Below are 21359 nucleotides of genomic sequence, written 5' to 3' on the forward strand. Positions count from 1 at the left end.
CCTGTTGGGCTCCTTGACCTCAATCCGGACCCTGTAACAGAGAGGGAGGAGAAAGGGGCAATGGCTCAAAACAGATTTATCTGTCTTGTTAATGCATGGTCCAGGACACCCTCGAAAAGATGTAGGAGTACCTCCCTATGAGATGTTATTTGAGTCAGCCTGTACAGGATGGGAGGAAGGGTTGCTGATTCCTGAAATAAATGATTTATTCCTTAAGAATGACCTGTGGGCACTTGCTTTATCTCTTTTAATTGTAAGAGGAGCATAAAATTAGCACTCATTGGATTGTTTCCTCATTTGAATCATACAGACAAAGCCCAAGCAGGGCAAGTCTATCTTCTGCTTTGTTTTACAGCAAACTGGATTTCATGGCTCCCAGGAGGACCCACAGCCTCACTTACAAGCTGCATGTGCCCCTGAAAGCATGGTTGTGGTTATCTAGACATACTATGATGATATATAGATCCAGTACATCTATACACACTGCAACAGTTTGCATGCAGTATCATAGTTCACATACTGTGTCATAGCTCACCTACTATAGAAGAGTTTTCTGTTCTGTCTCTGTATAATAGTTTCACCTTTTGGTATGAGTGCCACCCATGTTGAGCCAGAGGACAGTATGAGGGACTGAAAAATATGTGGAGATTTGTCTGAACATTGTTGGTAGAATCATTTGAGCCACAGAGGTTTCGTTCCTGTGGCTGCCATGCAGACAGAGCCAGCACAGGGAGTCTGCCTTTAGTCCCCGGGGGTCAAGCAAGGCACTTTAGGATGCTGGAGACTCCCTAGTCATGGCACTGGGCATTTGTTCTTTTGACAGGTGGGGTATGGCATGGCTGGTTTTAGCAAGAGTGTGAAGTTATAAAAGGTGCCACAGTGTGGCAGGCTGCAAGAGAATGCTGTGGGGGATTGCTGGAGACCTGCTGTGGGCCACCGCCACTGTCATCACATCTGAGAGCTGCTGTGGCCTCTGAGAGGTGCTGCTCCGGCTGCTGCTCCTCCTGCTGCTGCTCCTGTGTGATGAAGAGTTTATTAAATTTAGGAATATGAAATATGAATTAAGAAAATATTATTTTTATTACTTAGAAAGTTATTAATAACCGATTAATCACTAACTTATATACATGCTCTGGTGCACATTTGTTAAATACATTCCATACGTGGTGTAGTGTTATGATTAGAGCTAATCATAACAGACTAATAACAGAACTAACAGACTAATTGTATATTTATATAACGAAGGGTGCAGTTCTGCCGCTTGGCCACTAGATGGCGACTCGTCGGGACGCAGGTGGCTTCTGGCTATACACAGCAATATTATAATCTTTCTATGCATCAGCAATTACTCTGCTAGACATGGATACTTTGAACTGAGTGCTAGTGGATGGAAAGCACGTGGGAGATACTCTGTAGCTGTTGTTTGTAGCAAGGTGGAGGTCCAGCAGACTACTGTCGCTGGACTGGTTCCTAGTCAAGTTGGACGGTGGCATTGGGTTACTGTCTCCTCTCTCCACAGCAGTGGAGGGGGAATAATGGAACCTGGGCTTAGCTCGTAAGCAGGTTCCCTTCAGAACTCGGTCAATTCCCTCCAGACAATAGGGATCGGTCGTGGTCGGGGTTGGCCCGTGGGGTCGTCCCTTGGAGTCAGCTGGCACGACAGGGTGGGGCGACGGTTGCCGATAGGCGGATTGGATGTTTTTGATCAGACGACAGCAGACAGGGCTGAAGGGTTGGCCTGGCTACAGCGAATCTCGGGGCTGATGTAAAACCTGCTGTGATGACGCTGGGCTCCTCGGGCACAGCAAAGGTCCTCCTTCTGGAGATGATCCTCACAATTGCTTCTTACGAAGCAGAGGCTTTCCGTATGCGTGCATGTATGACAGAAGCTAAACAATGAGCTCAATGGCAGAGGCTATGGCTTGAGAGTTGTTCTCTCAAGCAAGTACAGAGACAAAGTGAAAGAGGGGGCAACTTGTTTACCAACTGGGGTGATACTTATAGATTCCTCGAGGCTGGACTTGACCAATGGGTACTCTCATAAGCAATTGGCTTCAGCCTATAGAAAGCATGATGCATGCCATACTTGGTGTTGGCACCAGCACTGCATGCGCTGTGTGCCTGCTGGCCTGGCTAATGCCTTGGCTTTTGTCTTCCTCCTGAAAGAGGGGGAACTTGTCCACATGCAGGGACATGATTCAATATTTGGGCATAATGTGCCATCACCACATCCAGCTGTGGTTTCTGTTTTCTGTTCCCATGCCTTTCCAGAGAAAGGGAAGGTTTGGGAAGGGAAGGTTTGGGAAGGTTTGGGAAGGTTTGGGAAGGGAAGGTTTGGGAAGGTTTGGAAAGGGAAGATTTGGGAAGGGAAGTTTTGGGAAGGTTTGGGAAGGTTTGGGAAGGGAAGGTTTGGGAAGGTTTGGGAAGGGAAGGTTTGGGAAGGTTTGGGAAGGGAAGGGAAGGTTTGGGAAGGTTTGGGAAGGTTTGGGAAGGTTTGGGAAGGGAAGGGAAGGGAAGGGAAGGGAAGGGAAGGGAAGGGAAGGGAAGGGAAGGGAAGGGAAGGGATCCCATTCCAGTAGAAAAGGGTTGGGTCAGGCTGATTCTGTCCTTTGAATCACAGATCCTTGATGTTATTTTTCAGGCCTGATCATCAGCTGGCTCAGGATGCACAATCCATAGGGGTGGGCATGTCAGACAGGATGTCTGAAGGAGCCACTTTATTCCCTCTGTAGAGATGGAGGAGGGAATGCTACCATTCCAAACAGCACTTCATCTGCTATGGCAAGCATCAGATTGGTTTCTCACCTCCTAGTGACCCCAGAGGGAGCACTGAGTTCTGAACAACCAACTATGTCATGTGTAAGCTCAGCTGCAAGCAATCCCACCCCTAAGGGAAATGGGGATTTCAAGAGACCCTACTTAAGTCTGAAGTAAGGTACGTGTCAGAGGTAGCTCAGCTGTTCTCTTCTTACACACAAAAGCCCAAAGGTGGTGTGAGGTGCCTGCCTTTTCAGTTGCTTCCAGCTCAGCTAAGTTGCAACACCCTTAACAAATTCCTTTTCTTCTCTGTGAGACAAGTCTCCGGCATTCATGACCTCTGTGTGAGGGGCAAGGAAACTTCGTGGATGGTGCTTCAGAGCAAGCACCCCTGATGTTCCATTGAAGGTAACTTGGGCTTGTGTCACAGATGATTCAAGCTGTGGCAGGAGTGCAGCTGCACTGAAAAGACAATTTAAAACCTGCACTGACAGATGACTGCAGGGGTCCTCGGCCCAACACTGTGCCTAGTGAGAGACAACCATGGAGATTCGTCTGGTGGAACTTGCATGATCCCTTTTGGAAGCACTGGATCAGGCACAGAACTGCTGAAGGTAGGACATTTACTTCAAAATGCTTCTTGTGAACACATAAAGCAAAGGAAGAGCTAAGACCAAAACTTGAAGGTCCTCACAGCCACTCAACACGAATGAGAGAAAGTGAGAGCTGTTTCTGAGAGCTGCTCTGCATCAGGGAATAAAGCCCTGCCAGCAAAACGAGGGCTGCTGTGGGCTTATTGACTTTAATGGACAGCTAATGACCATAGCAGTAGGCCAAAACTTTCCTGAGAGATCAAAAAGCAGAATTAGGTTGATTCTACTGCAGCCTCCTGCATCTAACAAGTTGAGAAAACGGCTGTGAATGTTCTGCAAACTGCAGGGAATTGTTCCTGCCATTCTCTGTCCTGTCTGCACAGGTTGTCTCCAGGGATGTCTCAGAATGTGGAGCTGCAGTCAGACAGGGCTCTTTCCTCTCTGTGCTGATGGAAACAGTCAAATCCAGAAAGGTTCTTGTAGAAACATCAGGCTGTTACATGCCTGAGAACCTTGGAGCTTCTTTATTGTGCCTTCAAGAGAGAGCCCTCTTTGGCTTCCACATCCACAGTTTTCACTTTGCTGCTCAGCTTAGATTAGCCTCTGACAAAAGGCATCTAAAGCTAGTGTTAAATGCCTTGGAGGAAGGCTGTCTTGCCTGCAGTTCCCTTAGCAGAAAACACCAGGCTGCAGCAGAGTGCTAGCAGGTGCTTCTAAGAGGAGTGCTGCCCACTACTCCTTAAGACAGCTAAATACTGAACTTCCCCTCAGTGAAGAAAGTATCTCTGGAACCAGCTGGGACCTGAGAGCTTAGTTCAGCTCAGCCAGCTCCAGAGATACACCCTTCAATTCAGTGACTCTCCAGAGACTCCCAAGTCTCCTCACCTGTGGAACTGGCAGCATCACTGTGATCTTGAGACAATGACTACCCCTCTGACAGTCATTTGATTCCTCTCAAATGAAGCCAACAGAGGGACCAGAACCAGGAAACCACACTCTGCTGACCGGATTTGTCCTCTCTGGATGGTCCAACCACCCCCAAATGCAGCTCTTGCTCTTCTTCACCTTCTGCTTAATCTACTCCATCACCATCACTGGGAACCTGCTCATCCTCGTGGTCACAGTGCACCCCAGCCTCCACATGCCCATGTACTTCTTTCTCCGGGTCCTGTCCCTTCTGGACATTTCCACAGCATCAACTGTTGTCCCCAAGATGCTGGCAAGCTTCCTGTCAGAGGACAGAAGCATCTCCTACGTGGGCTGTGCCTCACAGCTCTACTGGGTGGTCTTCTCAACAGCCACTGAATGCTACCTCTTGGCAGCCATGGCCTATGACCGTTACGTGGCTGTGTGCAGCCCCCTCAGATACACAGCCATCATGAACAACAGAGTTTGTCTCTCCTTCGTCCTGCTGGCCTGCTGCAGTGGTACTGTTGTGTCTGTGGTGCAGACAGCTTGGGTGCTCACACTGCCCTTCTGTGGGCCCAGGAAGATGAATGCCTTCTTCTGTGATATTCCTCCACTCCTCATGCTCTCCTGCACTGATACGTTTCCCTATGAAATGCAGATCATTGTGGCCACAGTGCTGGTCCTCTTTACACCATGTTGTCTCATCCTGGTATCCTATGCCTGCATCATCTCCAGCACCCTCAAGATTTCCTCTGCAGAGGGCAGACAAAAGACCTTCTCCACCTGTTCCTCACACCTTATTGTTGTAACACTCTATTATGCCAGTGGGACCTTGATTTACTTACGGCCCAAATCCAGTAGTTCACAAGACACTAAGAAGTTCCTGGCTCTCATCTACACAACCGTAGTTCCCACATTGAATCCCCTGATTTACAGCCTGAGGAATAAAGCCATAAAAGATGTCCTGAGCAGATTGATGACCCACATGGTGAAGAAATAAATAATTTGTTGTCCATGACTGTGTAATTTAAAATGTTTATGTCCATTCCCGGGGCTGTGTAAGCTTCATGAGCTCGCTGGGAACAGCAGAAACCAAGAGGCATTCTGTAAGTATCTGCTTCTTGCTATCAAGGACTTCCAAATGGAGAAAGGAGTCTATAGCAGTCACCTCTATGGACACAGTTTAGTGACCAGGAGCTGCTCCTGTGCCCGACAGAGGTTCCAAGATAGAGCTACCACTGCCCAAACCTGAGCCAATGAGTAACATGATTCCTCTGCAATAACATATTCGTTCTGCACCCTGTCTGAGAGAGAGGGGTGAGCAAAACATTACTGCAGGTGATGGACAATAAAAGCCTCCTTTGGCCCATTCCCAAAGTTTGTGTCTTCTTGTTTCAAAGCAAAAGGAGCTGTTGAAGGTGGCTGTGTCCAGGGTCTTGGGAACCAGAAACTGCCTTGCTGTTAGATCTGGACTGGGTCTGTGGGAAACAGCTACAGCAGCTCCTGCCATGACTCCCCAGTGTGGTTCAGAACTTTCAGGCACACACACATGTGCAGCCCAGACATAACTGCAGGAACACACCAGGAAGGTGGTCCAAGGGGTATCACGATGCAGTGGTGCATAGTCTGTCAGAAGTTCCAGCCCCTTGCTTTCCAGCTTGTCCTCAGATATCAGAGGGGCTGGGAACAGCTGAGCTTAACTTCTGAGTGATGTCCAATTGGAGCTTTTATTGTGAGTAGCTTAACATTCTTGCAAACAGAATTAAGACTCACAATGGAGCCACATGCCAAACCATTTTAAGAGGCAACAGGTAGAGGTACCAGGATGGTCTGATCTGTAGAGAGTACTGCACCATGACAGTGTGTGGTGGCTTGGAAATTCCCCCCAGCATTAAATTGCCAGCCCAGCCCAGCTGGAAGCAAATGAAGCTGTATTTACAGGCACAACTACGATCTACAATGCAATGAATATGTACAAAATACACAGGATTAACAATTTATAAACAGCACGAGGACCCCCTGGCCAAAAAGCAGTGAGCTAATAGTTTCCCACTCCCTGCCCCCTCCTATGCCCCTGGACACAAAGGGACAATGGATAAGAGCAGAGAGTTATTTTGCTAGGATATTCAGCCAAAACAAAGAACACAGTCGAGGTCAATCAGAAGCAAGTTAGTGTCTCCCAGAGCGAGGAAACCAAAAGAAAGAAAGTTTACATATCCAAGTTTTATGTCTGTTACCTACCCAATGGATTGTTTATAGCTTGTCATTGTTTTCCTTTTTACACCCAACAGTAATTTATTTACTTTCTACCACTTTCTGTTCAAGATCTGTGGAGAATTGTATAGGTACAGCCACAAACTACCACACAGGAATAGCACAAACTAGAAGAGCAGTTGGGAACAGCAAGCAGGAACACTGCAGGAAGAGCAGGGAAGGGCAGGCAGGAAGGGCAGCTCTCAGAGGGGAAGGTGATGGTGGTGGCTGACAGCAGATCTCCAGCAGCCTGCGCAGCAGATTCTTCAGCAGTCCCTACAGCAGATTCTCTTGCAGTCCCCACAACAGATCCCTTGGCAGCCTGCCCCACTGTAACACCTTTTATAACTTCACACAGCTGCTAAAAATAGCCATGCCTCCTCCCACTCCCTCCTCCACTTGGCAGCGGAATGAGCACTTGGTGCCACCACTAGGGTGTCTCCAGACTCTCAAAGTCCCCTGGTCGATCCCAGGGCCTAAGGCCACCCTCCTCATGCTGGCTCTGCCTGTGTGGCAGCCACAGGACCAAAATTTAGGGCACAAGGTAGGGTCAATTGAGAAGTTGGGAACCCAGCTGCAGTGCATGTACACCAATGCACGCAGCATGGGCAATAAGCAAGAGGAGTTGGAGGTCCTGGTCCATCAGGGCGACTATGATATAGTCGCCATCTCAGAAACTTGGTGGGACAACATGCACGATTGGAGTGCTACACTGTGGGGCTACAGGCTCTTTAGGAGAGACAGGCGAGGGAGAAGAGGAGGAGGGGTGGCTCTGTATATTAGGGAGTCACTCTCTGCCCAAGAACTTGAGGTGGAGAAAGAAGGGATTGAGAGCCTGTGGGTTAAAATCAGAGGGCAGCCTAACAAATCTGACATCCTGGTTGGAGTCTGTTACAGACCACCCAACCAGGATGAGGAGGCTGATGAATTGTTCTACAAACAACTGGAGGCTGTCTCAAGATCATCAGATCTTGTCCTTGTGGGTGACTTCAACCTGCCAGATATCTGCTGGGAACTTAACTCAGCAGAGAGGAGGCAGTCCAGAAGATTCCTGGAGTGCATGGAGGACTGCTTCCTGCTGCAGCTGTTAAGTGAGCCTACCAGGGGACAGGCTCTGCTTGACCTGCTGTTCTCCAGTAGAGAAGGGCTGGTGGGAGATGTGATGGTGGGAGGCTGCCTAGGGTGCAGTGACCATGAGATAGTGAAGTTTTCAATATGCAGGGAGATAGGGAGGAGCACCAACAGAACCTTCACCTTGGACTGCAGGACGGCAAACTTCAGCCTGTTTAAGAAACTTATTTGTAAAATTCCCTGGGTACCAGCCCTCAAGAACCAAGGGGACCTCGAGGATCATTGAGTCCAACCTGTCACCACAGACCCCTGACTAGACCATGGCACCAAGTGCCACGTCCAATCTCCTCTTGCACGCCTCCAGGGTCGATGACTCCACCACCTCCCCAGGCAGCACATTCCAATGACCAATGACTCTCTCGGTGGAGAACTTTCTCCTCACCTCAAGCCTAAACTTCCCCTGGTGTAGCTTGAGACTCTGTCCCCTTGTTCTGGTGCTGGTTGTCTGGGAGAGGAGACCAATCCCTTCCCGGCTACAACCACCCTTCAGGTAGTTGTAGAGAGCAATGAGGTCACCCCGAGCCTCCTCTTCTCCAGGCTAAACAATCCCAGCTCCCTCAGCCTCTCCTCATAGGGCTTGTGTTCAAGGCCTCTCCCCAGCCTTGTTGCCCTTCTCTGGACAAGTTCAAATGTTTCAATGTCCTTCTTAAACTGTGGGGCCCAGAACTGGACACAGTACTCAAGGTGCGGCCTAACCAATGCAGAGTCCAGGGGCACAATGACTTCCCTGCTCCTGCTGGCCACACTATTCCTAATGCAGGCCAGGATGCCATTGACCTTCTTGGCCACCTGGGCACACTGCTGGCTCAAGTCCCCACAAGGTGTGAGCTCTCACACAGCATGTACACCAGGCCTGCAGGGGCACATACAAAGTGTGCATGATGCTGTGGGTAACCGCAGTCATTTCCCCCATGGTTCTCCTGGGAGTCATGAGAGCCAGTCTGCTGCAAAACAAAGCAGAACATCAACTTGCCCTGCTTAGGATTTGTCTATATGATTAAAAGGAAGGAACAATCCTCTTCCTCCTCTGATCACCCAGAACTTTACAATCAATCCCTGTTTTTGTAAAATTAGTTAGATCCTTAGCTGATGTAGATGCTGTTAGCTTTTGGGCTGTCAGATGTTCAGTAGCTTAGTTATTGTAATGCTTGTTGAGATTCAAGGCTGATACTTCAGCCTAGTGTCTTAGCTATAAACAAGAAGAGGAGCTTTCTGGGTATCTGAGTTAAAGATAAATAAAGTAAGGGATTGGAGGCAAAACAGTAATATAGATATGTCTGTATCATTTCATTTCCTTGCTGAGAAGGATACAGTTTGCTGCACAAGTTATTCTGTCTCACTTTCGCTGCTGCTCTCTGCAGCTTTGCCAGGCTTGCTCCCTTAGTCCTTTCCTGACCTTCTGCTGGTTCATATTGTGCCTGTAAGGTACTGGGAAGGGAAAAGGGGGTTGAAGAAGGAGGCTGCAGCAGCCCTCTAGAGGGGCTGTCCAGGGGGATGTAATCTATTACAGACCTACTCATTGCATTTTATATTTCTGGAGTTTAGTTTACCTTTTGTAAATGTCTCTTTCATTTGGCTTCTGAGTTCTGCATTTGATTTCTTTGAAGATTTACTCCATTTAGCTGGAGGTAATCTCAACCCACCACAATGTTCTTAGTTGGCTTGCTAAAGTCAGTTAGAGTTATCCCTACATGAACTCTTTCTTCTCTTGCCTTCCTTCGCTACTTTGACCATTCAAGCACTGTGGATAATCTTCCCTGAGGCTGAGGCAGCTCTGTGGTGCAAACTATTCTCTCATAAATGCTGAGACAAAACTGGCTCTGGTTTGGAGCCTTCCAGGGAGATACAAGCACTGTGAACCCTGCTGGCACCAGCAGCATCAGCTGCTTGAGCTCTAGCCCAGCAGGGTCTGCAAGTAGGACACACTCTCTGCACACACACGCACATGTGAACATACACACACACATACACATGTACATGCACACACACATAGACACAGACACACACACATGCACACGTGCATGCACACACATATGCACAGGCACAAACACGCACATGCACATGCAAAAACGCGTATGCATGCACACACACCTGCACATGCACACACATACACACACGCATGTGCACACACATGCAAACACACACATACACATACAGACACACACATGCACACACACACACATGCAAACGCACACATACACACACATTCACACACACACATGCACATGCACATGCACACACGCATGCACACAGTATCACAGTATCGCCAAGGTTGGAAGAGACCTCGAGGGTCATTGAGTCCAACCTGTCACCACAGACCCATGACTAGACCATGGCACCAAGTGCCACGTCCAATCTCCTCTTGAACACCTCCAGGGACGGTGATTCCACCACTTCCCTGGGCAGCCCGTTCCAATGACGAATGACTCTCTCGGTGGAGAACTTTCTCCTCACCTCCAGCCTAAACTTCCCCTGGTGTAGCTTGAGACTGTGTCCCCTTGTTCTGGTGCTGGTTGTCTGGGAGAGGAGATCAACCTTTTCCTGGCTACAACCACCCTTCAGGTAGTTGTAGAGAGCAATGAGGTCACCCCTGAGCCTCCTCTTCTCCAGGCTAAACAATCCCAGCTCCCTCAGCCTCTCCTCGTAGGGCTTGTGTTCAAGGCCTCTCCCCAGCCATGTTGCCCTTCTCTGGACACCTTCAAGTGTCTCGGTATCCTTCTTAAACTGAGGGGCCCAGAACTGGACACAGTCAGTCAGTTCCTAACCCAGCACAGAGTGTTGCAGTCCAAGCCAGGGGCTGACAGCTTGGCCACCAGTTTACTGTGGGGCATGGTGGCAAAGGCCTTGCTGAAGTCCAGGTAGACCACATCCACAGGCCTCCCCATGTCCACCAGGCAGTCACCTGGGCATAGAAGGAGATCAGGTTGGAGAGGCAGGACCTGCCCCTCCTAAATCCATGTTGGCTGGACCCGAGCCCTTGGCCATCCTTCAGGTGCGCAGTTATTGCCACCAGGATAATCTGCTCCATCATTTTCCCTGGCACTGAGGTCAGGCTGACTGGCCTGGAGTTTCCAAGTTCCTCCATCTGACCTTTCTTATGGATGGGGACCACCTTGGCCAGTTTGCCGTCATCTGGGACCTCTCCAGTGAGCCAGGACTGGTGGAAAATGATGGAGAGTGTCCTGGCAGCTCATCTGCCAGCTCTCTCAGCACCCTAGGATGGATCCTATCTGGTCCCATGGACTTGTGAGTCTCCAGGTGGCTCAGCAGGTCCCAAACTAATTCCTCATGGATTTCAGGGGCATTACACTGCTCCCTGACCCTGTCACCCAGCTCAGGAGGCCACTTGTCCTGAACTCCTGCCTTGCTGTTAAAAATTGAGGCAAAGAAGGTGTTCAGGACCTCAGCCTTCTTCTCATCTTCAGTTACAGTGTTCCCCTCCATGTCCAATAAGGAGTGCAGGTTCTTCCTGCCCTTCTTTTTAGTGTTAATGCATTTGTAACAATGGTTTTTATTCTCTTTCACAGAGGTGGCCAGCTTCAGTTCCAGCTGGGCCTTGGCCTCTCTCATTTTTTTTCCTACATAATCTAACAACTTCCTTAAACATACCTTGAGAAGTCTTCCCCTCCTTCCAAAGGTGATACAGCCTCTTTTTCCCCTTTAAGTCCTCCAGCAGCTGCTGGCTCATCCAGGCCGGTCGCCTTCCCCACCGGCTCATCTTCCGGCACGTGGGAACTGCCAGTTCCTGTGCCTTCAAGAGCTCCTGTTTGAAGTAGGCCCAATGAGCCTGGACCCCTCGGTTCTTGAGGGCTGGTACCCAGGGAACTTTGCAAATAAGTTTCTTAAACAGGCTGAAGTTTGCCCTCCTGCAGTCCAAAGTGAAGGTTCTGTTGGTGCTCCTCCCTAGCTCCCTGCATATTGAAAACTTCACTATCTCGTGGTCACTGCACCCTAGGCAGCCTCCCACCATCACATCTCCCACCAGCCCTTCTCTACTGGAGAACAGCAGGTCAAGCAGAGCCTGTCCCCTGGTAGGCTCACTTAACAGCTGCAGCAGGAAGCAGTCCTCCATGCACTCCAGGAATCTTCTGGACTGCCTCCTCTCTGCTGAGTTAAGTTCCCAGCAGATATCTGGCAGGTTGAAGTCACCCACAAGGACAAGATCTGATGATCTTGAGACAGCCTCCAGTTGTTTGTAGAACAATTCATCAGCCTCCTCATCCTGGTTGGGTGGTCTGTAACAGACTCCAACCAGGATGTCAGATTTGTTAGGCTGCCCTCTGATTTTAGCCCACAGGCTCTCAATCCCTTCTTTCTCCACCTCAAATTCTTGGGCAGAGAGTGACTCTCTAATATACAGAGCCACCCCTCCTCCTCTTCTCCCTCGCCTGTCTCTCCTAAAGAGCCTGTAGCCCCACAGTGTAGCACTCCAATCGTGCATGTTGTCCCACCAAGTTTCTGAGATGGCGACTCTATCATAGTCGCCCTGATGGATCAGGACCTCCAGCTCCTCTTCCTTATTGCCCATGCTGCGTGCATTGGTGTACATGCACTGCAGCTGGGTTCCCAACTTCTCAGTTGCCCCTAATTTGTGCCCTACTCTTTCCTCTGCAGAGGGACCGATTTCCTCACCCACCCCCTTCCAACCTAGTTTAAAACCCTCCTAATGAGCCCTGCCAACTCTAGTGCTAGGACTCTCTTACCCTTTCTAGATAAATGCATCCCATCAGGACCCAGCAGGTTGGGTGCAGTAAAAGTTGCCCCAGATCAAAGAAGCCAAAATTCCGCTGCTGGCACCATCCCCTGAGCCAATTGTTGATGGTATGGGTTCTCCCATTCCTCTCAGTGTACTCCCCTGCCACTGAGGGAACTGAGCAGAACCCCACTTGAGCTCCTGCCCCATCAATCAAGTGTCCGAGGGCCTTGAATTCTTTTTTAATTGCCCTGGTGCCCTTCTTGTCAATCTCATCACTCCCAGCCTGTATTACCAGCAGACGGTAATAGTTAGAGGGCTGGATTAATTTAGGGACTCTCCTTGTGATATCCCTAACCCGTGCCCTGGGTAGGGAGCAGACCTCCCTGTGCGATGGGTTGGGACGACATATGGGTCCCTCAGTACCCCCCAGGAGAGAGTCTCCAACAACTATAACCCTTCTCCTTTTCTATGTGGAGCTGGTCGTTACAGTTGGTGGGGACTGCTTGGGCTTAGACTGCACTCCGGATGGCTGCTCCTCAGCCCTCTCATCCCCACTGCCCTCGGCCTGCAGGGCCTCATGCTTATTATGCAAGGGCATCAGAGGAGGGAGAGAGGGCCGGGATGGATTTCTCTTGCCACCCCTGGCAGGGACCTGTATCCATCCCTCCCCATTTCCAGGGACCCTTCCCTCAGCAGGGGAGATCTGCAGAGCCTTCTGCCACAAATCTAACTCCCTTTTGCTTTCCCTTATTGTCCTCAGCCTAGACACACACACACACATTCACACACACACATTCACACACACATGCACACAGATACACATTCAGACAGACACACATTCACACACACACACATGCACTCACGCACACATGCAAACACACACATACACACACATGCACACATACACATTCATACACACATGCACACAGATACACATTCACACTCACACACATATACACACATGCACATGCACACAGGCTGGGGAGGGTGTTCTCAGGATCTCAGGTAGTGATAGGAGTAGGGGGAATGGAATGAAGCTGGAGGTGGGGAGGTTCAGGCTGGATATGAGGAGGAGGTTCTTCACCATGAGAGTGCTGAAGCCCTGGAATGGGTTGTCCAGGGAGGTGGTTGGGGCCCTGTCCCTGGAGGTGTTTAAGCCCAGGCTGGATGAGGCTCTGGCCAGCCTGATCTAGTGTAGGGTGTCCCTGTCCTGCCCATGGCAGTGGGGTTGGAACTAGATGATCCTTGTGGTCCCTTCCAACCCTGACTGATACTATGACATGCACACAGACACACATGCACACACACACACATTCACACACACACATTCACACACACACACATTCACATACACAAACACACACACAAGCACACACACACATGCACACATGCATGAACAAATGCCTATGCACACACACATTCACACACACACATGCACACACACATGCACATACACATTCACACACACATTCACACACACACACATTCACACTCACACATTCACACACGCACAAACACACACACAACCATACACACACACACACACACACACATGCACACAGACACATTCACACACACACATTCACACACACACACATACAGAGAAGGCCTTCCAGTGTGGCAACGCCAGCAACGAGCAGTGTGAGCAATCTGGCAGTGTGAGCAATCTGGCAGTGTGAGCAATCTGGCAGTGTAGGCCTAGAGCCTGACATGGTGGTAGGCCATGCTCAGCATAAGTGCAGAAGCGGCTAGCAGTGTAGCAAAACAGTGCTGTGCCTGCAGCATGTAACTAAAGCAGGGCACTGGTAGCTATAAACACAGAAAGTTATCTTGGAATAACAGGACACACACCTGCATCAACAACCTCACGTGTCATTAGTAGTTGGACCAATAATTTATGTCAGTGCGACTTGTGGGAACCAATGAAGCTATGCCAATGAGGCTCTCTGAGTCTATATAAGTTGTAGAAGTTCCCTTGCTACACACTTTCCCTTCTTCTTTGATTTACTTTACTGTGGCATGCTCACTATGCTTGCACTATAGGCCTACAATGCTGGAACAATAAAGGAACAATACTCGATCATATTGGTCATCTGTATTGACTCCAGTCTCCGTTGCTGACATTCCAGTAGTTGCAGGGGGCTACAAAAGAGCTGGGGAGGGACTTCTTACAAGGGCTGGTGGTGATAGAATCATAGAATGGTTTGGGTTGGAAGGGACATGCACAGGTTATCCAGTCCAACCTGCTGCTGTGAGCAGGGACATCCTCCACCAGATCAGATTGCTCAGAGCCCTGTTGAGAATGACCTTGAACATCTCCAGGGATGAAGCCTCAACTAACTCCCTGGGCATAGGACAAAAGGATTGAGGAGGGCAGATTTAGACTGGAGATTAGGAAGAAATTCTTTACAGTGAGGGTGGTGAGGCACTGGGACAGGTTGCCCAGATGTCCCCTCCCTGAAGGTGTTCAAGGCCAGACTGGATGAGCAACCTGGTCTGGTTGGAGGTGTCCCTGTCCATGGTAGGGGGTTTGGAACTAGGTGATCTTTAAGATACCTTCCAATCCAGACCATTCTGTGGTTCTATGAAAGGATGTAAGTTTTCCACACTCAGGTCTGGAATCCTAGGATCTACAAGTCTCATCTTGCCTCTACAGAGACCCAGCTCTGTGATTTGCATCTGCAGTTCTGTGTGGAGCTCATCCTCTCTCCAGTTGAAGGAGAAGAGGTGATTAAGCTAACCTGCTTTGATATCACCTGGGATATAACTGGGATTCTTCTCAGCACAACTTAGTTACCTAAAAATAAGCATTTGGTAATATTTTGGATGTACCAAACACCTGGCTAAGCTGTCAGCCCCTGGCTTGGACGGAAGCACACTGCATTGGGTTAGGAACTGGCTGAAGGGCCAAGCCCAGAGAGTGGTGGTGAATGGTGCCACATCCAGCTGGCAGCCAGGCACCAGTGGTGTGCCCCAAGGATCAGTGCTGGGCCCCATCCTCTTTAACATCTTTATTGATGACCTGGATGAGGGCATTGAGTCCATCATCAGTAAATTTGCGGACGACACCAAACTAGGGGCAGGAGTTGATCTGCTGGAGGGTAGAGAGGCTTTGCAGAGGGACCTCAACAGCCTGGACAGATGGGCAGAGTCCAACAGCATGAGATTGAACACATCCAAGTGCCAGGTTCTGCCCATTGGCCACAGCAACCCCATGCAGTGCTACAGGCTGGGGTCAGAGTGGCTGGAGAGCGGCCAGGCAGAGAGGGACCGGGGAGTGCAGGTCGATGGCAAGCTGAACATGAGCCTGCAGTGTGCCCAGGCAGGCAGGAGGGCCAATGGCATCCTGGCCTGCAGCAGGAACAGTGTGGCCAGCAGGAGCAGGGAGGTCATTCTCCCCCTGTTTGCTGCACTGGTTAGGCCACACCTTGAGTCCTGTGTCCAGTTCTGGGCCCCTCAGTTTAGGAAGGAGGTTGACTTGCTGGAAGGTGTCCAGAGAAGGGCAAGAAAGTTGGTGAGGTGTTTGGAACACAGCCTTGTGAGGAGAGACTGAGGGAGCTGGGGTTGCTTAGCCTGGAGAAGAGGAGGCTCAGCGGTGACCTTATTACGCTCTACAACTACCTGAAGGGGGGTTGTAGACAGGTGGATGATGGTCTCTTCTCCCAGGCAGCCAGCACCAGAACATGAGGACACAGTCTCAGGTTGCGCCAGGGCAGGTTTAGGCTGGATGTTAGGAAGAAGTTCTATACAGAGAGTGTGATTGCCCATTGGAATGGGCTGCCCGAGGAGGTGGTGGAGTCACCATCATTGGAGGCGTTCAGAAAAAGACTGGATGGGGTGCTTGGTGCCATGGTTTAATTGATTAGGTGGTGTTGGATGATAGGTTGGACACGATGATCTTGAAGGTCTCTTCCAACCTGGTCTATTCTATTCTATTCTATTCTATTCTATTCTATTCTATTCTATTCTATTCTATTCCTTACAGCCACCAGCTGATGCTCTTGCTGCACATGGGACTCCTGTGCCTTACCTGCTACCTCCGATGTGGCCATGTCTCATCAAATGGCACAGGATGCTCATACTTGAGCAATTCAGCTCAAATCTGCTTGTCTCTCTGGGCTGCAAGTGCTGACTGCTGGCTCCTGTTTAGCTTCTCCTCCCCCAGCACCCCCAAGGCCTTTTCTTCAGGGCTGCTCTCCAGCCAGTCCCTGCCCAGCCTATATCAGTGCTGGGATTGCCCTGACCCAGATGCAGGACCTTGCCCTTGCTCCTATTGAAATTCATGAGGTTGTCATGGGCCCAGCTCTGCAGCCTGTGCAGGTCCCTCTGGATGGATCCTTCCCTCCAGCTGACAGCAGCACCACGCAGCTGGTGTGGTCAGGAACTTGCTGAGGCTGCCTCAATGCCACTGTCCATGGCACCGACAAAGATGTCACCGACAGGACTGGCTCCAGTACTGATCCTTGAGGGACTCCACTTGTCACTGCTTTTCCTTCCCACCTTCCCTCTGCTCTGGTCCAATCAAACCTGCTTCATCAGCTGTTTAGCATTGGTTCATCTTTATTTACTTCAAAGGAATTATTTGAGTCTCAGCATGACTCCCCCTGCTAACCAGGGGAGTACAGGATAACAGGGTCATGAGAAGGACAGAAGATGAAGTGAAACTGAGAGAAAGGAATGTGAGATATATTGCTATGGTGCATCTCACATCTGAGCAATGACATCCATTTAGAATTAATCTTTGTTTTCCTTTTTACACCCAACTGTAGATTTGCTGATACTCAGGAGGTGCAGTGCCTGCCCTTGGATCCCCAGGATCTGGCACCTGGGCAGGTGAGACCTAAAGGGTCAATACCACCACAACAGGTGGTACAGACCCTCTGGCTCACCACACCCTCCTCCCAGCCTCACACAAACACAACAAGCCCCCACCATGGGCACACTGGGAACCTCCACACAGCTGCACTGAGGTGCTCAGTCTGCAGTACTTGACCTGGGAGCCACCCACAGCTTTCCAGCTCTCTTGCATGCACAGCAACACCCGCAGCTGGCCACAGGCTACTCACTAGCAACGAGACACTCGACTGTAGAAACTCAGTCAACTCAGTAACCTCCCTGCAGCCCAGCTGTAGGCATCTGTGCAGGAAGGCCCCTGAGACACCCAGCCTCACTGCAGAGGCTGTCACAAAAACCCATCCAAAGGTACCTTTGTGTGATGCAGCCACCAGCAACCTGCCTTAGACACTCAGCCTGGGCAAAGCAAAGAGTGGCCTTTGAAACACCCAGGCAGATTTGTCTACTCGCATTCTAAGTTCTCTCTGGAGGACTTCTTCAGCTTTGCAAAGTGTCACCAAGAAATGAACCTGTCAAAAGCCCCTTGTGTCTGTCTTGTTAAGAGCCTTCCTGTCTGAAGGAGCCTTGTGGTCTAGAGCTGCAGCAGCAGGGGTAGAAGCAAGTCTCACATAGCATCTGCATGTGGCCTGTCAGTTCCCACAGTGCTGTGGCAGAAGCATAGCTCCTGCTCTTCTCATGGCCTTAGGGCTTAGAGAACTCCTGCTGAAAATCATTCCAGAGATAGAGTTCCATCAGAAGACAAGAGGAGACCAGGCAAGGAGCAGGGCCAGAGAACTGCACTGGCAAGGTGCCTGTTTATGCACAACCAGCCCCTTACACCCCCACACACCCCACAGTTTGTCCCCAATTCACCTTCCTCCATCCTTGACCCTTGCTTTAAACATCCAATCCTATCTTCTGTACCATCTGCAAATGCTGCTCCTGCCATCCCAGGGTAAGTCTCTGCAGCCTGCAGGCAGTGAAGTTCCACAGCCTGCAAAGGGCCAGAATCAAAGGCAAAGCCACACAGAGAAGCTACAGGACAGAGCTGTCTTCTCATCTTGGCCACCAGCTGTGAGGGAATGTCTCCTGCTTCTTGAACAAAGCATAAAGCCAAGCCCTGAGAGAGGACCCTTCTCTCCCTCCACATACCCCAATCCAACCAGTCAATGTTTTGTGCAAACCTGGGAGACCACCTAGCTGAGCTCTCACAGTGTACAGGAAGGAGCCCAACACATGTCCTAATTGTCTGGCTCCTCTGATTCCCTGGAGTACCTTTGGGCACACTGAGGAAAGGATAAGGCAATAAGGCTTAGGAGGAGCTGGTGACAAAAAGGAGAAATGGTGACAAGAGCCCCTCAGCAAACCACAGCCTGGGTTTGTGAGAACAAAAGCAGCAAGGGACAGAAGTGGATGGCAGGCTGAGGTTTCCTGCTTCAGCTCCAGAGCACTATAAATAAGTTGTCATTCTGTACTTGCCCCCTGCCTGGCCATAACTGTTCTGGCTCTGCAGGGAACTGCTAGAAGATGCTGCTTCTGCTCGTAAGTGCTTTTGTCCTTCTCCCGTGGGCTGGGGCTGGGGAGCACAGATAGGTGAGATTTAGACAAGGGCATGCGAAGGCAGAAATGGGCATCAAGTGGGCAGTCTGTCTGGTACCTGCCTTGTCTTTTCTCACATCTCTGCTCTCTGATCTCCTGGCTCAGTGTGTGCCTGACACCAATGATGCCCTTTGACAGAGCTTTAGATGTGCAGTCAGCTGTGGTTGGTCATCCCGAGGAAGTGCTGCTTGTTTTTCTCTCTGTTGCTTTGGACAGCCCAAGGGAGGAGAGCTCCTGGCGCCACTGGCCCATGACAACAGAGGCTGGCAGCTGGGCACACGATGGGAGATAGCAGCATGTTATCACTTGGCATCTCTCTTCCAGGAAGGATTGTTGGTGGACAGGAAGTTAAGCCCCACTCCAGGCCCTACATGGCCTATGTATCCGTTACAAGCGACTTGGGTGGATGTAATCCAGAGACATTTATGTGTGGAGGCTTCTTGATCCACCCAGGAGCAGTGCTCTCAGCAGCTCACTGTGTGGCTGGCAAAAGGTAAGGCTCTGTCTTTCTGTACCTGAGGTTTCTCAAGTCTTACAGAGTCATGAGGAGTTCTGGCCTGGGGTGAAGGAGTTCTCTGTGCCTACAGGCACATCAGGGATCTCTGTGAGCTGAGCCATCCCTGCTGAGTTACAGGAACTGTCTGCTAGGGCCTGTGTGCCTGGGACAGGATTCCTCAGCACAGGTCCCCTGGTCCATGGTTCTTACCTGACCTGCTGCTGGAGAAGAGAGGTCAGTGTTTCCCATTCCTCAGCTGAACTGCAAAAGGAACCCAGGCTACAGAGGGCAACTTGCTGAGAACTAATCTCTGAGGAGGATTATTGCAATCCCATCTCCTGCACATCATTGCCACTGGTGCCATGCCACTACAGGGCAGCTGGAACATGTTGGTGTTTCCTTGCAGGAAAGTGACTATCAGAGTCATCCTGGGAGCCCACAACATGAAAGAGGAAGAACCAAGTTGGCAGGTCTTCCACGTTGACCACTGGGTCATCCCCCCCAATTATTCAGAAGCTAACCTCAAAAATGACATCATGCTGCTGAAGGTTTGTCCTTGGACGTCCTTGCTGCCTGCAGGCTCTGCCCCTGCTCACTTCTCCAGCCCCAGAAACTTCTTCCCATTCCTTTACCTGCTCTAACCCAATGTTCTCTCTGCTTGGCAGCTGAAGCCAAAAGCCAGACTAAGGAAGTCAAGACCATCTCCTTTGCCAGTCAAAATGATTATGTGAAACCAGGAAGGACATGCCAAGTAGCTGGCTGGGGCAGGACATCACCAAATGAAGGCCAGAGTAGTGTTCTGAGAGAAGCAGACCTGAAGGTGCAGAGAGAGAAAGACTGTGTGAAGACTTTCAAGAGGCAGTACATACAGCAGTCTATGATTTGTGCTGGTGATAAGAATGGCAAAAAATCTACGTTACCTGTAAGTGTTGTTTGGGGCTTCAAGCCTGGGATGAGGCTGGGATTAGACAGTCAGGCTGGTTCTCAAGTCGGGGATTAAGGGGATTAAAATGATGTAGACTGTTCAGGATGATGTGCAGAGGCTCCTTGCAGGAGCTCTGAAACTGATGTGCTGGCTGAACCAGGTTGCAGTTGCCCAACAGCCATCATCAGATGTCCTTTCACGTGCCTGAGGATATTGCACCCGGTCTGGCCACGGCTCCAGCAGGCTGCAGGTCTCATGTAAGACCTTTGTCATATCCTCCTAACAAACTGGGATGGCTCAGACATTCCCAGGTGTCTAAAGCAGGACCAGATTCTTCTTTTCAGGGTTGTGAAGGCAATCTTTGAATGTCAGGTGTCCTCACCAAATGGCTTAGAGGAGTAGTAAGGCAGCTACAAGCCCTACAGAACGGCCTGGAGGGAGATGCCCAAAGGAGGAGGTTCTTCACCCAGAGGGAGGCTACAGGGTCACTTTCTTCCTTAGGGCAGGGCAGCTGTGCTCTGTTGTACCTGACAGGGTGATTCTGGTGGCCCCTTGGTCTGCAAAGGGAAGGCTCATGGCATCATTTCCTATGGACACAGAAATCACTTCTTCCCTTTAGTATTTACCAGAGTGTCCTATTTTGAGCTCTGGATACGTAAAGAGCTGAGCAGGTTTCTGCTCCAAGACCTGCCTGAGGCTTCCTCCTCTGACTAAACTGCTCAGTGCCCCATTTCCACAAGGCATCAACCGCCTGCTGATGATCAGAGGCTTCCAGGGGCAGCTGAAGTGGAGTCAGAGAAGCTCTCATGCCTTCTGCTTCTGCACCAAGGAATGCCTCCCTGGCAAGCTAAAAACACAGTCCCAAGCTCTCACAGTTTCATGTTTCTCCCTCCTCCCACTGCTCTCCAAGTGCTACCTCCTGCTCTGCTCTCTGGCCACCAATAAAAGCATGTTCAAACTCACCTGTGTGCAGCTGTCTCAGCCCAGAGAGGGAAAGAGCCTCAGTTCTTTTGCATATTCCCGTGTTGTGAAATTAGAAGCACAAAGGAGACCAAAAGATCAACAGCTGGACTATTTATGGCGTAAATAAAGTGGATGGATCAGAAAGGGAGAGAGAGGAAAGAGAGAGAGAGCGAGAGCGAGAGTGAGTGAGAGAGAGAGAGAAGA

At 50.2% G+C, this 21359-nt stretch overlaps 2 protein-coding genes across 2 annotated transcripts; both read left to right on the forward strand.

The window, feature by feature from the left end:
- The first annotated feature begins 4293 nt into the window (after nt 1-4293).
- Nucleotides 4294-5512, forward strand: LOC137456196 (olfactory receptor 10A7-like). The gene has a single exon (XM_068167499.1). It carries the CDS (start codon nt 4309-4311, stop codon nt 5257-5259), a length of 951 nt encoding a protein of 316 aa, XP_068023600.1. The 5' UTR covers nt 4294-4308; the 3' UTR covers nt 5260-5512.
- Nucleotides 5513-19142: 13630 nt separating this feature from the next.
- LOC137456241 (granzyme B(G,H)-like) lies at nt 19143-21048 on the forward strand. The gene is made up of 4 exons (XM_068167538.1): nt 19143-19264; nt 19674-19819; nt 19933-20189; nt 20727-21048. The coding sequence occupies exons 1-4, from the start codon at nt 19143-19145 to the stop codon at nt 20904-20906; spliced, it is 705 nt and encodes a 234-aa protein (XP_068023639.1). The 3' UTR covers nt 20907-21048.
- Nucleotides 21049-21359: the final 311 nt, after the last annotated feature.

This window comes from Melanerpes formicivorus, unplaced genomic scaffold, assembly GCF_026170545.1.
Source record: "Melanerpes formicivorus ecotype bairdi unplaced genomic scaffold, bMelFor1.0.p_v2 SCAF_119, whole genome shotgun sequence".
In the NCBI taxonomy this organism is placed as follows: domain Eukaryota; kingdom Metazoa; phylum Chordata; class Aves; order Piciformes; family Picidae; genus Melanerpes; species Melanerpes formicivorus.